This window comes from Prionailurus viverrinus, chromosome B1, assembly GCF_022837055.1.
Source record: "Prionailurus viverrinus isolate Anna chromosome B1, UM_Priviv_1.0, whole genome shotgun sequence".
NCBI classification, from domain to species: Eukaryota; Metazoa; Chordata; class Mammalia; order Carnivora; family Felidae; genus Prionailurus; species Prionailurus viverrinus.
Window position 1 is genome coordinate 138,307,061 of NC_062564.1, and position 15,747 is coordinate 138,322,807.

Below are 15,747 nucleotides of genomic sequence, written 5' to 3' on the forward strand. Positions count from 1 at the left end.
GACAGAGCGCAAGCAGGGGTAGGGAAGAGAGAGAGGGAGATACAGAATCCGAACAGGTTCCAGGCTCCTAGCTGTCAGCACAGAGCCTGACGCGGGGCTCGAACTCACAAACTGTAAGATGACCTGAGCTGAAGTCGGAAGCTTAGCCAACTGAGCCACCCAGGCACCCTTGGGAGGTGCTTTTTTTGTTTGTTTGTTTAATGTTTATTTATTTTTGAAGGAGAGAGAGCATGAGTGGAGGGGCATAGAGAGAGGGAGATACAGAATCTGAAGCAGGCTCCAGGCTCTGAACTGTCAGCACAGCGCCCAGTGCGGGGGCCTGAACTCACAAGCTGTGAGATCATGACCTGAGCCAAAGTCAGAGGCCCAACTGACTGAGCCACCCAGGAGCCCCTGGAGGTGCTTTTTAATATTGCACCTGCTCTTCATTCTTCATACGGCCCTTTGTGCTTGGTGGGGTGGATGTATTCTTAGGCCTCATTTGAGAATCTTTATATGTAATGGCATACATAGCTGATGGAGGTAGTTGTTTATTTGAATAGTGTGGCAGCAGGGAAAAGTTGGGAACACCTTGCTCTATGCTTGCCTGTTGGGAGCCCAGTGAGCCTATATATATTCCTCTGGACTCAGAAAACTCCTATGTATTCTGGAGGACAAAAAGATACAATGGAGTTCCGGGCAACCAGATGTACCTTGATTAACACCTGCCTAAAAGGTAAAGGGAGGGATGATGACTGGTTAACACTGATAACCACTTGTCTCCTGAGCCAGAATTGTGTTCACCTAAGAGCGACTGCAAGGCCAACTGTTGACTCTTCTGCTGTGGTGGAGACTTCGTTTGGAACTGTCATGAAGATTGAGCAAATAGCGTGTGCACATCCGTGTATGCATGCGTACATAAGTATGTGTGCTCCCCTCTTTATTTTGTTGTTCCCCTGCTGTGATGGCAGCATTCCCAGATAGAACCCCTGACAAATCTGTGGGTGTTCATCAAATGCTAAAGATGTCACAAGTAGCATCTCAAATTACTCTATGAGTAAAAGGGACTGTCTATGCACAGAAAATCTTTTTTTTTTTTTTAATATAACTTATTGTCAAATTGGTTTCCATACAACACCCAGTGCTCATCCTGACAGGTGCCCTCAATGCCCATCACTCATTTTCCCCTCTCCCCCGCCCCCCTATCAACCCTCAATTTGTTCTCAGTATTTAAGAGTCTCTTATGGTTTATCTCCTTCCCTCTCTGTAACTTTTTTTTCCCCCTTCCCCTCCCCCCTGGTCTTCTGTTAAGTTTCTCAGGATCCACATATGAGTGAAAACATATGGTATCTGTCTTTCTCTGCCTGACTTATTTCACTTAGCATAACACACTCCAGTTCCATCCACATTGCTACAAATGGCCAGATTTCATTCTTTCTCACTGCCAAGTAGTATTCCATTGTATATATAAACCACATCTTTTTTATCCATTCGTCAGTTGATGGATATTTAGGCTCTTTCCATAATTTGGCTATTGTTGAAAGTGCTGCTATAAACATTGGAGTACAAGTGACCCTATGCATCAGCACTCCTGTATCCCTTGGATAAGTTCCTAGTAGTGCTATTGCTGGGTCAGGGTAGGTCTATTTTTAATTTTTTGAGGAACCTCCACACTGTTTTCCAGAGCAGCTGCCCCAGTTTGCATTCCACCAACAGTGCAAGAAGGTTCCCGTTTCTCCACATGCTCTCTAGCACTATAGTCTCCTGATTTGTTCATTGTAGCCAGTCTGACCAATGTGAGGTAGTATCTCAGTGTGGTTTTGATTTGTATTTCCCTGATGAGGAGTGACGTTGAGCATCTTTTCATGTATGCACAGAAAATCTTAACTATTTGGTCTTATGGATGAATACCCCAAATCTTTCAACCAAACTAGATTACAAAGAAAAAGCAATCAAATTAGCTCTGTATTTCCACTTTCCCCAGTATACTACTTGTTTCATCTACATTTCTGTAGCATCAGTGCTTTCGTAACTGAACCAGTCATTTATGAACTATGAACCAGGTTGCATAGTGCGCATCTAAGCCTGACTGAAGTCAAATTGTATCATTTTTTGTCCAGTTGTTTGCCTTTTTACCCCCTCTTGGAGGAATGGGATGTGTGGATTTTAAGGTGGTTGGTGTAGATCTAGAAAAAGCTAGTAAAATCCAGCAAAGGGAACTAGACTTTGATAAAACTCTGGTACCTGTTCTTTGCATTCTGGATTCATGCTTCCAGAGATCTGCTAAAGTATTTATTTAGCAAACAATGTTAATGTTGTTAGTCTGAAATACCTAGAATGACTTTGTACAAACATCATTACTCCATAATGTCTAAGATCTTCATTTTAATGGAGTTGTACTCCCTGTAGAATTTGAATTCAATTTTTGGCTGATATTCCATAGACTTAGAAGGCTATTGTTATTGTTCATCAGGTAAGCCTGTTCCTGCTTTTATTGCTGTCTTATAATTTCCTGGTCCATGACCTTTCTAAACCACCTTTTATGTATCAATGTGTTAATGTGCAAGCGGGGAGGGGGGAGGGGGAGATGACTTCAGAAGCCTTATGAAATAGAGGAAATATTTCTATTTCCTTTTTTTTTTTTTTTTAATGTTTACTTACTTGGGGGGGGTGTGGGCGGGCACAGCGCAAGGGAGGGAGGAGCAGAGAGAGGAGAGAGAGAATCCCAGGCAGGCTCCACAGTGTCAAAACAGAGCCCAACGTGGGGCCTGAACTCACGAAACCAAGAGATCATGACCTGAGCTGAGATCAAGAGTCAGACGCCCAACCGACTGAACCATCCAGGAGCCCCAAAACATTTCTGTTTCAAAAAGATACAAGACTTGTTGGACTTTAGCCTATGTGAGGTAAATTCTAATGAAATTGGTGTCTCAAACATCTACAATTATCTCTTTTATATCTTTAGAGGCTTTTACACTTCTCAGGTCTAGAGCATAGCATTTTAGCATTATTAACTTGGTTTCTTTACTTCAGTAATTAATATTTGTAAATGGCTTCATGCAGTTCAGTAGAGACTTCATTTCCAAACAGATGTGTTTCCAGTAGTTGATGTAAAATGAACCAGGAGGGAGCCTATCACAGGAACAGAATGGATTCAAATTTGATTAGAAGAGGAAAGTTTCAAGCCTTTTTTTCTGGTAAGTAAAAGAGTAGTGAGTATTATATATAATTTAAGGGAACCATTAAGGCAGCCAATAAGTATGAGTTGGCTAATGATGAGAAATCAGGGGGGGCTGGGTGGCTCAGTCAGTTAAGTGTCCAACTTTGGCTCGGGTCATGATCTCATGGTTCGTGAGTTTGAGCCCCACAGCAGGCTTGCTGCTGTCAGCCTGTCAGCGCACAGCCCTCTTCAGATCCTCTGTCCCCCTCTCTGTTCCTCCCCTGCTCACGCTTGCAAAAAAATAAACATAAAAAAAAATCAATGACCCTAACTATTAAAAAAAATTATGAGACATCATTTCTTCTTGTACTTTGTCCAATAAAGGAGTTCGCTACTCTAGGAGAACTAGAGTACGTGGTGGAATTGAATATGAAAAACAGGCTTCAGTAGTAAAGAGGGAAAGCAACCATCTCCTAAAAGTGACCTAAAAGTAACTACCTATCCCTCTAGCTATCTCCATATAACCGATGACCTTCCCTGACCACCTTTTTTGCTTGAAGGAATCTTTGGGAGAGAACAAGTCAGTTTTAACAGGTAAAAATCAAGTCCACAAAGAGTTTTCTGCTGGAAGGTACTGCTTGGACACCTTGAAGGGACCTAACCTTTCCTTGAGCTGGGCACTGAAAGAGGTACTTAGCTCTCTCTCTCAGTCCTCATCACATCAGCCCAGGAAGCTAAGCTATTAGTTCAGTTGCCCGATGCAGCTAGTAAGCAGTAAAATCTGTATTCAAACCCAGATCTCAGCCTGGTGAGCATGTTCCTTTCACAAAACCAGTTTTCCCAAAGTAAGAATAACTGCTACTACAACGAAAACACATTATGCTTTTTGAGTTTGCTATTTTCCCTCTTAGTCTACAGAGACCTGGCATTTCCCACAAATGAGGCGTGTGGTTATTATAAATGGATCAACTTACTGAGCATTATGTGTTGGCTTCTTTTTAGGCAGGTTCTCTTTATGTGCTGGGAAAGATGGCCCCTGGCAACCCAAAACCCGCATATGCCTCCACTGCTTGGGATATACAAAGGGGAGAGGAAACCTCTCACAATACCCAAATACTGCTCACAAAGACAACTCCAATTGCTTCTGTTTGGGTCTCGTGCCCACTCCCTAACTGAGTTCTGTGCCCAGAGAAGTAGGATACTAGAATCTGCTGGCCCACATAGTGTGCCTATGTATGAACACAATGATCTGTAAGCCCCACCAAGAAGCCCATGGAATGGTTTCCCCATAGGAAGGGGTGCAATTTAGAGAAGAGTGGGGGAAAGAGTAGGCCAAAACAATCCCTTACCTACTGGAGGGAAGCCCTGGGTGGTCCCAGTGCAAAATTTCACGGGGAGACGGTGTAAAAGAGCACCTCCTGAGTGTCCAGGAACTGGATTTTGGCATCTTCTCTGCCACTTACTGTGAGTCAAATGTTGCCGCTTTTTGCCTCCAAATCCCTGTTTGTAAATGAGAGGGTAGGACAAGAAAACTCTCATTTCACTTCCCAGCTCTGGAAGTCTGTTATCCACCTACCTTTCCTACAGCGTCTTTGTGTATTAACTACAAATCTTCAAAAGGAATGGAAAACAAATTAGGATAAGCACCGAAGCTTTGAAGAAAAATGACAAACAACTCAGGCCTATTTATATTTGGATACCTTTCTTTCTTTTGTAGAATTAATTTTATGTCTAATCTGGAGAAAAATCAATGCTAGGCTTTCCTTGGTTGGAAATAAGTGGGCAGGCGTTAAAACAGTTTCTAATTTGAGGATTTGGGATAAATATATTTGCTTGGCATTGAGGTCCTTAGGGGTGAGTTCCCCTCTGTAATGATATATATTTCCATGAAATTAACCTTTCTAGACACCTGTTTCCCACATCAAGAATAGGCCACATTTGATTACATAGATACTCAACAATGAACTAGCTTTTTCTCTGGTGCTGCAAAATCTGGGTCACCCTTTTGACATTCCTGAACTCTATTTACAAATGCCCCCGCCCCACTAAAGAACAGCACGGGCCTTTGCCTTTTAAGAGCAGCCTGTGGTAATTGACACAGCAGGGAGAGAAAGAGGTCATTGAAACAGAAACAATAACTGCAGCTAATACTGAGAAATAAATAAGAGCTTGTTTATCTGCCCTTGGAAACCAAAATAACTATCCTAAAAGAAATTGGGGCGGGTGTTTGTGGGGGAAGGGGAACTGGAGAGCTGGAAGAGCTGTGGGTGAAAACGTTTCAATACTGTCTTTCTTCTGTCACAATAATAGGGATTGTTCATTTATTTCAGAGAGCTGGCATTTGGGAGCAGGGAGAGACAGACAGTGGGGAGGAGCTTGGTTTGGTTTGTACACCTTGTTTTACCCAGATGTTGGTCAAAGGGGGGTGTGGTGTAGGTTTTCACAAATGTTAACTTGCCATGACTGGCTCTTAAAAGATGCTTAGTGATTCTTCCATAGCATTTGTTAGAGTGTGTGGTATATTCTTCTCAGAGTGAGGATTTGATTGCCTTCTGGCTGCCCGGCTGGACCTTGAGTTCCATGAGCACAGCCATATACTCCTGTCCATGGAGCTGAACTTATGCTTGGCTTCTACAAGAGGCTCAAATAAATAGATGTTGAATGAAAATGTTAATTTCATTCCAACTGAAGATAACTTGGAAAGATGCAAAGGACAGTATATCACCGACAGAAGAGACAGGTTTGGGTTGGTTTCGGTACTCCAGTTTCTCATTAAGTAGATGCTCTTCTCTAAGAATTAGGAAGTAAAGGCCTTCAAATCCAGCCATCTCCCCTGCCTAGGTTCCTGCTGCCAAATGGTAGCACTTTGTTGGTTTTTTTTTTTAATTTTTTAATGTTTTTATTTATTTTTGAGACAGAGAGAGACAGAGCATGAGCAGGGGAGGGGCAGAGAGAGAGGGAGACACAGAGTCCGAAGCAGGCTCCAGGCTCTGAGCTGTCAGCACAGAGCCCGACGTGGGGCTCGAACTCCCAGACCGTGAGATCACGACCTGAGCTGAAGTCGGACACTTAACTGACTGAGCCACCCAGGTGCCCCGGTAGCACTTTGTTAAGAGTGGTCAGGAAATATGGGAAGGGTCTTAAGCAACAAGGCTGGGCTTTGTTAAAAGAAAACCCCTCATTCCCTTCATATCCAAAGCAATAGAATCATTCATTTTTTAGGAACAGGTCCCCCCTCATCCACTGCTATAAAATCTCAATAAGAAAAATTTCCAATCCATTTAATACAGAAAAGGGGAAGCCAACCCTTCTGTGACTGGAGGAAGCTGAGAAGACTAATTTTATACTAAGCCCATGGTGTTGCTGTATCTCAAAGCCACTCTTCTGGTCATCTTGGAGGCAAACTTCCCAACTTTATGTTCCCCTGAAATTATTCTAACCTAAAGCCTGGGAATGGTTTCCTCACCCCTAGGTGCACAAAGATTGTTTACGTGTGAAATTGTTGTCCATGCCTCTCATCCAAAAGGCGGCTCGCCCCCTCCTTTAATTCCACAAGAGCTGCAGGGTGCATCCCTTCCTTAGGCCAAGGGAGTTGCCTTGCATGATTACCTCTGATACTGTGGTAAATAAAACTGTGATTTTATTTCACAGTTGCCTGATGTGGCTAGAATTTGTTCTTTGAAGGCCTGAATCCCTCCAACCCACCCAGTCTGGAACCCTCAAACACACCCTGGCTTCCAGGTCAGGCAGGTTTCATAACTGCATCAAGTCCATCTCTCTAGGTGATTAAAAAATAATGAAATACCCACATAATCTTGGAAGCATTCACTGACAATTGAGAGCTGTGCCTTGTCCTTGTTTAGGAAGCCCCCTGTGACCCAAACCACTGAGCACCTGGCTCACAATCTTCTTCAGCTAAATCTGGACAACCACTCTGTGTGATTTCAAACTCCTGTGAAGGTCCTGTGCAGTAAACCTCAACCTCCTCAGCACCAGTCTACCTTTGACCTGCTCATCCCAGGGACAGCCACCTCCACTATAATCCTGTGGCCTCACCTTGGAACTGATCATTGGAAAAGCAGTGGAAACGCTTCTACCACTATAGGTCTTAAGTCCCAAATCCCACTCTTGGAGCACAGTGCCCATTACTCCCTTTATTCTCATTCCCCAACAGAAATCGGCTCTTCAACTGTTTTCAAAACCTTGGTGCCTTTGATTTCTCTACTGTATATGAGTTCTTAGCTTCCTTCTGATCACATTTCCTTCTGCTTTCTCCAGCCTGGACTCCATACAAACTTCTCTATCACCAGCACCTCAGTTACCTGACTCTCCTGTCCTCACCCCAACCCTAGGGCACCTGGGTGGTTCAATTGGTTAAGTGTACAACTTGGGCTCAGGTCATAATCTCACTCTGGAGTTTGAGCCCACATGGGGGGGGGGGGGGAGGATTCTGCTCCTCCCCCACCCCCACTCTCTCTCTCAAAAATAAACAAAAAAAAATTTTTTTTAAATCCCCATCCCTACTTCAATTGGGATATTCCATCAGACTGCTGAGTTAGGCTGTGTAACTGTTACTGTACAGACATCATGATGCCATTTTAAGCTTAGAGCATCCATTCTTGGTTGGGCCCTTAATTTGGCTCAACAATCTTTTAAGCATTTCTTGGTCAGCTTCCTCTTTCATTCTGCTCAATAGCTCTTGGAAGCCTTCATCACCTTTCTGCAGCTCTCTACCGAATTCCCACTCTGCTTACCCAGCAGATGATCTGACCTTTCCCTTCAGAAGAAACAGGCTGTCATGGCACCCTCCTTCACTTTACTGGCTCTAAAAGCTCTATCTGCCCTCATCCTCATTTCCTTTCAGTCTCCAAGAACAAGCTGTCCCTCTGCCCAAAGTTCAACCATCTGATCACTCCATCCCATCCTGCCTAACCCCTCCCCAACGCTAGGAAACTAGCTCCATCAAGCATTCCCTTCCTCATGGTTTTGACCTTTACCTTTCATTATATTTCTGCTAGCCAATAAGTGTGCTCAAATCCCTCTTGTCTGAACACTCAGACACACACTCAGTTTCGTTTCTTTAACCTTCACTTCAAGCTTCTTGAAAAATTGATTTCCATATATATGCTATGCTTGTCTCCTCTTCCTCATTCTTAAGCTTCTGTGTAAGGTCTTTTCCCATAACTCGCTGAAAAGGCCTTGGCACAGGTCAGCCATGACCTTTGTATGTAGTGGGCTCCTCATTCTCCCTCCTTAGTAGCTTCTCTATAACATGCCATTTTGTGAATCCTCTCCCACATTTTGCTGATTCTCCTAACTCTTCCATCTTCTCAATCCATGCCACAGGCTTCCTTTTCTTTGCCATTCTCATGAATAGCACTTCACTAGAATTCTACCCAGAATCCTTCCTACCTTCCCAGGGCAACTGCTTCCACGTCTAGATTTTACTCTATTCAGTTACGACTAAGATGTTCTCTCCAGCCTACATCTTCGCTGGGCTCCAGGCCTATGTATTCAACAACCTACTGAACATTCTATTTGGGTGTCTGACAACACAGGACTTTTTTTTTTCCTTTTTTTAACTTGCTCCTGCTTCTTCAGTCCCAATCTCAAAAAATGATTAGATGGTTATGGTGATGATGATGATTAATATTTATGGATTCCTTACTACCTGCCAGGCTCTGTTCTAACCTTTAGTTGCCACGAGAATACTATAAAGTAGGTATTATTATTATTAAGTATAAAGTATTATTAAGTATATTATTTTACAAAAATATAAGCACAGATTTAATATCTCAATAAGTGACCCTGTCTTTCACTTGAATACCAAATCCAGAGAGCCAAAAAGGATCCAGTATTTTTTATTCCTCCCCTTCATGTTCAATCAAGCATGAAGCCTGCTGGTTCTTCCATTTTAGTTTCTTTGGATTTATCCCTCCTCTCCATAACCTCTTCTCCAGAATCTGTGCCTTTGCCTTACTTCAGACCCTCATCATCACTTGACCAGACTCTTTTTTTTTTTAAATTTCTTTTTTTTTTTCAACGTTTATTTATTTTTGGGACAGAGAGAGACAGAGCATGAACGGGGGAGGGGCAGAGAGAGAGGGAGACACAGAATCGGAAACAGGCTCCAGGCTCCGAGCCGTCAGCCCAGAGCCCGACGCGGGGCTCGAACTCACGGACCGCGAGATCGTGACCTGGCTGAAGTCGGCCGCTTAACCGACTGCGCCACCCAGGTGCCCCTTGACCAGACTCTTAAAACAGTGCCCTAACCGGTCCCCTTGCCTTCAGTCCTACCTCTCTCTACCTCCAATCACGTCATTCTCCACACCTCTTCTAGAGTGGTCTTTCTATAATACAAATTTGATCACATTATTATGCTTCATAAAGCTTTCCCATGTCTCCCCTCACCTACCACATAGCTCTTTTGGCATGACATTCATGAAACCCACCTACCTTCATGTGCTGCCCACTGCATGGCATTTCAACTTCATCTCCTACTGTTTTCCCTACTTTCACCTGAGATATTTCAGACACGTCCCTAAATGCCAAATGCAAAAGCTTTCGCTTGCACCATTTTCTCTACCTGGAATGTCCTCTGCCATTTATTTGTCTGATAAACTACTTATCCTTCAAAACTGTGCTCTATGAGATGGTAGCCAGAAGCCACACGTGGCTATTAAGCACTTGATATGTGGTAACCCGAATTAACATGTTATAATAACATCTGCCATAATAATAAACAATGGATTTTGAAGGTACAGTGTGGAAAAAAGTATAAAAGTCTTAATAATTTTATATAGACTACACAATGAAACGATAATATTTTGGATAGATAGGGTTAAACAAACTACTAAAATTTATTTTTTCTACTTTTTTAATGTGGCTACTAGAAAATTTAAATTTATACATGTGGCTGGAATTTGTGGTGTGTATTATATTTCTATTAGAGAGCACTCCTTGAAGATCCTTCCTTGGCAAATTTAACTAAGGGGGCAAAAGACTTATACACTGAAAACTACAAAATGTTGCTGAGAGAAATTAAAGAAGACACATAGAAAGAGATCTCAAGTTTTTGGATTGGAGACTTAATACTGTTAAGGCGTCAATACTAACCAAAGTGATCTTCAGATATATTGCAATCTCTATCAAAATCCCAGTGGAATTTTTTGCAGAAATAGAAAAATCCATCCTAAATTTATATGGAATCTTAACAGATCCAAAATGTCCAAAAGAATCTTGAAACAGAAGAAAAAAGTTGGCAGTTTTATGCTTCTTGATTTCAAAATGTATTATAAAGCTACAGTAATCAAAACAATGTCGTACTGGCATAAAGACACACATGAAGACCAGTGGAATAGAATAGAGTCCAGAAATAAACCCTCAAGTGTATGGCCAAATGTTCTTTCGTAAGGGTGCCAAGACCATTCAGGGAAAGAAAAGGAGAGTCCCTTTAACACACGGTGTTTAGAAAACTGAATATCTACATGCAAAAGAATGAAGTTGAACCCTTATTTTATACTAGATACAAAAATTAACTCCAAATGGATCAAAGACCTAAATGTATGAAGTAACTAAAAAAGTCTTTGAAGAAAACAGGGGGAAAGCTTCATGACATTGGATTTGGCAATGATTTCTTAGATACGATACCAAGAGCACAGGTAACAAAAGTAAAAATGGCTCATTGGACTACATCAAAATTTAAAACTTCTGTGCATCAAAGGACACAATCGACAGTGAAAAGGCAACCTATGGAATGGGAGAAAATATTTCCAAACCATTTATCTAATAAGGGGTTAATATCCAGAGTGTAAAAAGAGCTCCCGTAACTGAACGACAACAAAAAACTGATTAAAAAATGGGCAAAGGATTAGAATAGACGTTTCTCCAAAGATGCCATACAAATGGCCAACAAGCCCATGAAAAGATGCTCAACATCACTATTAGGGAAATGCAAATCAAAACTACAATGATATGTCAGCTCAAATCCATTAGAATAATGGCTGTAATCTAAAAAAAAAAAAAAATCCAAAAAACAAAGGAAACCCAAAACAAATGACAAGCATCAGTGAGGATGTGGAGAAATGAAAACTCTTGCACATTGTTGATGGGAATGTAAATGGTGCTGCTGTTATGGGAAACAGTATGGAGTTCCCCCCAAAATTGAAAATAAAATTACCATTAAATCCACCAATACTACTTCTGGATATAGATCCAAAAGCATTGAAAGCAGAGTTTCAAAGAGATAGCTGCACACCTATGTTCGTAGTAGCATTATTCACAAGAGCCAAAAGGTGGAAGCAACCCCAAGTGCCCATCATAGACGAATGGATAAGCAAAATGTGGTAAATACATACAATGGGATATTATCTGGCCTTGAAAAGGAAGGGAATTCTGACACATTTTACAACATGGATGAACCTTAAAGACATGGTGCTAAGGGAAATAAGCCAGTCACACAAAAAGTCAAACACTGTATGATTCCACTTATATGAGGTATCTAGAGTAGTCAAACTTATAGAAACACAAAATCCAATGATGATTGCTGGGCTAGGGAGAGGGAGAAATGGGGAATTGTTTTCATGTGCATAGACTTTCAGTTTTGCAAAGTTGAAAAAGGTCTAGAGATGTATATATTTATTTTATTATATATTTAACACTACTGAACTGAACATTTAAAAATGCTGGGATTTATGCATATTTGACCACAATTAAAAAGAAAACTTTAAAAATCCAAGTTAAAAAATCCTTAAGATATCACCCTTTCTCCTTTCCCCCTACCTCTTCCTTCCTTTGTACCTCCACTTTGCCTTATATATACCACTATTAGGGCTCTTACCACATTTTTTGGTAATTATTTGTTTGACAGGATAAAGGTTACTATCCCATTTGCCCCCATTAAGGGATGAAATGAACACTCATCCGTGTCTGGGGTCTTGACCGGAAGCTAAGAAAAGAGACACTAGCCCTGATAGCATAATATGCTACAGGGGAAAGTTGTTATTAGCAAGAGTATATCTTATATCTGTAGAGGTTTCACTCTGAAATTAGATAGGGAAGAACCATTTTTCTTCAGTCATCCTTCTGAGGTCTGAAAGACCTCATGGGCACTTGCCCCTCCCCCCAACACATACAAACATTCCCTTCTCCATCCTGAGTCCAACCTGCTGAAAGGAGTGGCCCAACCCAGGCTAAACCTTTGGAGGGAAGAGAGGAAGATGTTCATTCAAGACAGATTCAAGATAGAGTAGCTTATCTAACAGATAATGTACCCAGGGGTTAAGTAAATAACTGTTTTGCTGCCTACTCGCCCCCCCCCCCCCAGACTCTTGTTGTGTATGCTTGATATAAAATAACTTTTTTTTCCAGATAATGGGCTGGATCTTCCTGCCCTTTGAAGGTCATAGCCAAGAGGTTACATTTGTTTGCTCTGTCTTCCCCCCTAGATGAGGAGCTCCTTTAGAGCAGGGACAGCTTATTCATCCTTGTATCCCCAGTGTCCACTAGTCCCAGCACGTAGCAGGTGCCCAATAAATCCCACACAAATGGTCGAATGGTCAGAGGATGTGTGGGGTGAGTCATTACAATAACCCAGAGATTTTTGGGCAAGCAACTAGTCCATCCCTGAGAGAAAGGACAGTCTGAATTAGAGACCTGCAGGGTCTAATGGGAGTGGGGAGGAGCAGGCACATGTGAAGAAAAGTGGTTCATTATAAAGTGGTGCCCCAGGTTGGGGGCACCTGGGTGGCTCAGTCGGTTAAGCAGCCGACTTCGGCTCAGGTCATGATCTCGCGGTCCGTGAGTTCAAGCCCCGCGTCGGGCTCTGTGCTGACAGCTCAGAGCCTGGAGCCTGTTTCAGATTCTGTGTCTCCCTCTCTCTGACCCTCCCCCATTCATGCTCTATCTCTCTCTGTCTCAAAAATAAGTAAACGTTAAAAAAAATTTTTTTAATAAAAAAAAAAAAGCCCAGGTTGAGCGGAATAATGAGGTCTATACCCTCTAGTTTCATGTTCTATTGTCTCACTAGTCATTATAAAATGTCAACATTTATCCAGTTTCCAGGCTAATTTCCTTTCATTCTAAAGTATCAGCTCCATCTGAAGCGCCACCATAACACCCCTCAGGGGCCCCAATTCCACTGCCACATACAGTTTTAAATCAGATGGTATTTTTTTAATGTTTATTTTTGAGACAGAGACAGAGCCTGAGCGGGGAGGGGCAGAGAGAAGGAGACACAGATCCAAAGCAGGCTCCAGGCTCTGAGCTGTCAGCACAGAGCCCAACGTGGGGCTCTAACTCATCAACGGTGATGAGACCATGACCTGAGCCAAAGTCTGACGCTCAACCGACTGAGCCACCCAGGCGCCCCATAAATCAGACGTTATTGTAACCTGGCTGATTGGACTGTTTCAGGTCTGCTAACAGTAAGATGCTCTTGTATGGCCCTTTCATGCAGCCAGTTCTTTGTAATTTTCCCCCCTCTCCTGGAATCTTGGAAAGGATTCCTAACAATGGGTAACCCAAAAATCAGCCTTATTTGTCAACATAATGGTACTCCTTCAAACTCACATTCATAGAATTGCAAGCTGGAAGAAAGAGTAAACATTAGTTCTGTTTCCCGGGTAAGAAAATTTGTGTCTGGAAAGCCAAGCCGGGTCACACGACTCAGAACTAGAACTCAGAGCCCCTGATTTCCAGTCCTGAGCGCTTTTTCTTCGGCTACCACACGTGCAGTCTCACCTGCTTAGAACACGACCAGCTCACCCCGTCAGCATTTCTGTGCAATTAGGGCTCCCTCTGAACAGCTCTGAATTGTCTGCGAGAGAGGAATGAACAAACACAAGTTTTTCACGGGGTAATTTTCCTTGGAACGTTCTGGGTGATTTTTCTAAAGCCCCGTTCACAACGGTGCTGACTTTACGGTACTGTTCCATCAGCGGAGTCCGGAAGGGCGCTGATAAGTCCAGAGTTAGCCGTAAGCAGAGCTCCGCCGCGGATGGGCTGCGCGGTGGACAGGCCACTGGTGGCTACTAAATCACGTATCATCTAAAAGGCACTAATTGAGTACCTACTGTGTGTCTGGTTGCGGCTGCCTGTTAAAAGTTGAGCAGCTGCCTCCATCCCTCCACTGGCCCAAGGAGCCAGTTGAACCTGCAGACGCGTGCGCTTCTGATTCTCATCTCGGATATGGCCTTAACCTGTGTTGCGACCCCAGGCAAGTATTTTAAATCCGCCAACACCAGTGAACTGTGGCTTCAAAAAAAAAAAAAAAAAAAAAAAGTATTTTCAAAAGGGAAAGGTATTTTTTGGAACTGGAGAAGCACACAAAAACGACAAAAGTGCCGTGAGCCACGCTGCAGGCTCCCTGGCGGGGGAGCCACATGCCCCCACCCTCGGGCGGAGGGGCCAAGCGCCTGCCCCGCGCGCCCGCCCGTCGCGCTCACGGGAGCCCAGGGCAGCGGAGGCCAGGAGGGCGCCTTCCTCTTTAAGAGCCCCACAAGCCGTCCTGATTGGCTGTAGCTATGCAGGTCTTCCTTCCCCGACTCCCTCCGAGGGCTCCCTCCCGCTCCCTCTCCGCGCGCCCTCCCCCAACTCCGCGCCCCCTCCCGCCCCCTGCGCTCGCCTCCTCTTCCTCGCAGCGGAGTTTGGCCCCAGCAGCCGCCGCGGTGATTCGCCAGCAACAGATGCCGGGCGCCCAGATTGGCATCTTTAGTCCCCGCTGAGCGCCCGAAGAAGAGGGCAGGAACCAGAGAAGGGCCTGGAAGGCGGGGACGGGAGTGCAGAGACCACCCCTCCCCAACCCCAAAAGGCAGAAGCCCCCGCCCCCCACCGGAGAGCTCTGCGCCGGCCAAGCGCCTGCCTGCTGCCGCTGCCGCTGCCGCTGCCTCGGGCGCCCACCTCTCCCCAGCCATGCCCGGCCCGGCCGCCGACGGGAGGCAGGTCCCCTTCCGCAACGCCAAGGAGGAGATCCGTGCGAGGATCGAAGTCTCGGAAGGCGGCGGCGACCCGCAGAGACTGGGCGGGCGCGGGCAGCGGCAGATCGTCGTCTGGAGAAACGTCGTCCTGATGAGCCTGCTCCACTTGGGGGCCGTGTACTCCCTGGCCCTTATCCCCAAAGCCAAGCTGCTCACCCTGCTCTGGGGTAAGTCCCGCCGGCGCCCCCTGTGCCCCGGGCGCCGTGGCGAGGCCACCGCGGGGCGCGCGGAGTCGCCGGCCGCCGCTCCGCTGCCGGTGGTGCGGGGAGCCCTGTCCGCACTCCGCTCGCTTCCCCCACGCGCCCGGCCCCTTTGCCCTGCAGTGGTCGGCCCTTGGGACGGGCTGCTATCTCAGTCCAGGTCTTTGCAACTTCTCCCTTCTCCGCTGTCTGGCTAAGTGGGCGCATTTGCCGACTCTTGGTTGGAGAGCGGGAGGGACCCGGAGTCCGGTCGGTCCACCTCTGGGTGCAGAGGCGCGCGGAGGGACGTGCTGGGCGCCGGCTGGCCGAGGCTTCCGGGGAGGGAAGACGGGCGGGATTGTTGTGTCGTCCGTGCTGGTCCCTGGGGTCCTCCTATCTGCCGCTTTTCAGGTTCTCAGTGTCCTCCGCGGGCCGCGGACCTTGGGGCCGAGTT

General features: G+C 44.9%; 1 protein-coding gene and 1 long non-coding RNA gene across 2 annotated transcripts in view; one reads left to right on the forward strand and one right to left on the reverse strand.

Moving 5' to 3' along the window:
• Positions 1-3,025: 3,025 nt before the first annotated feature.
• Positions 3,026-14,536, reverse strand: LOC125163963 (uncharacterized). The gene is made up of 4 exons (XR_007151603.1): positions 14,212-14,536; positions 13,880-13,955; positions 4,489-4,639; positions 3,026-3,111 (listed from the first exon to the last, which is right to left on the reverse strand). It is a non-coding gene; the product is annotated as an uncharacterized LOC125163963 (long non-coding RNA).
• A 215-nt stretch (positions 14,537-14,751) lies between these two features.
• SCD5 (stearoyl-CoA desaturase 5) overlaps positions 14,752-15,747 on the forward strand; it is a 152,716-nt gene continuing 151,720 nt past the window's right edge. The window contains exon 1 of the mRNA XM_047854730.1: positions 14,752-15,281. Coding sequence (XP_047710686.1) covers positions 15,050-15,281 — 232 coding nt within the window. The 5' untranslated portion in view covers positions 14,752-15,049. The remainder of the gene's footprint in view (positions 15,282-15,747) is intronic.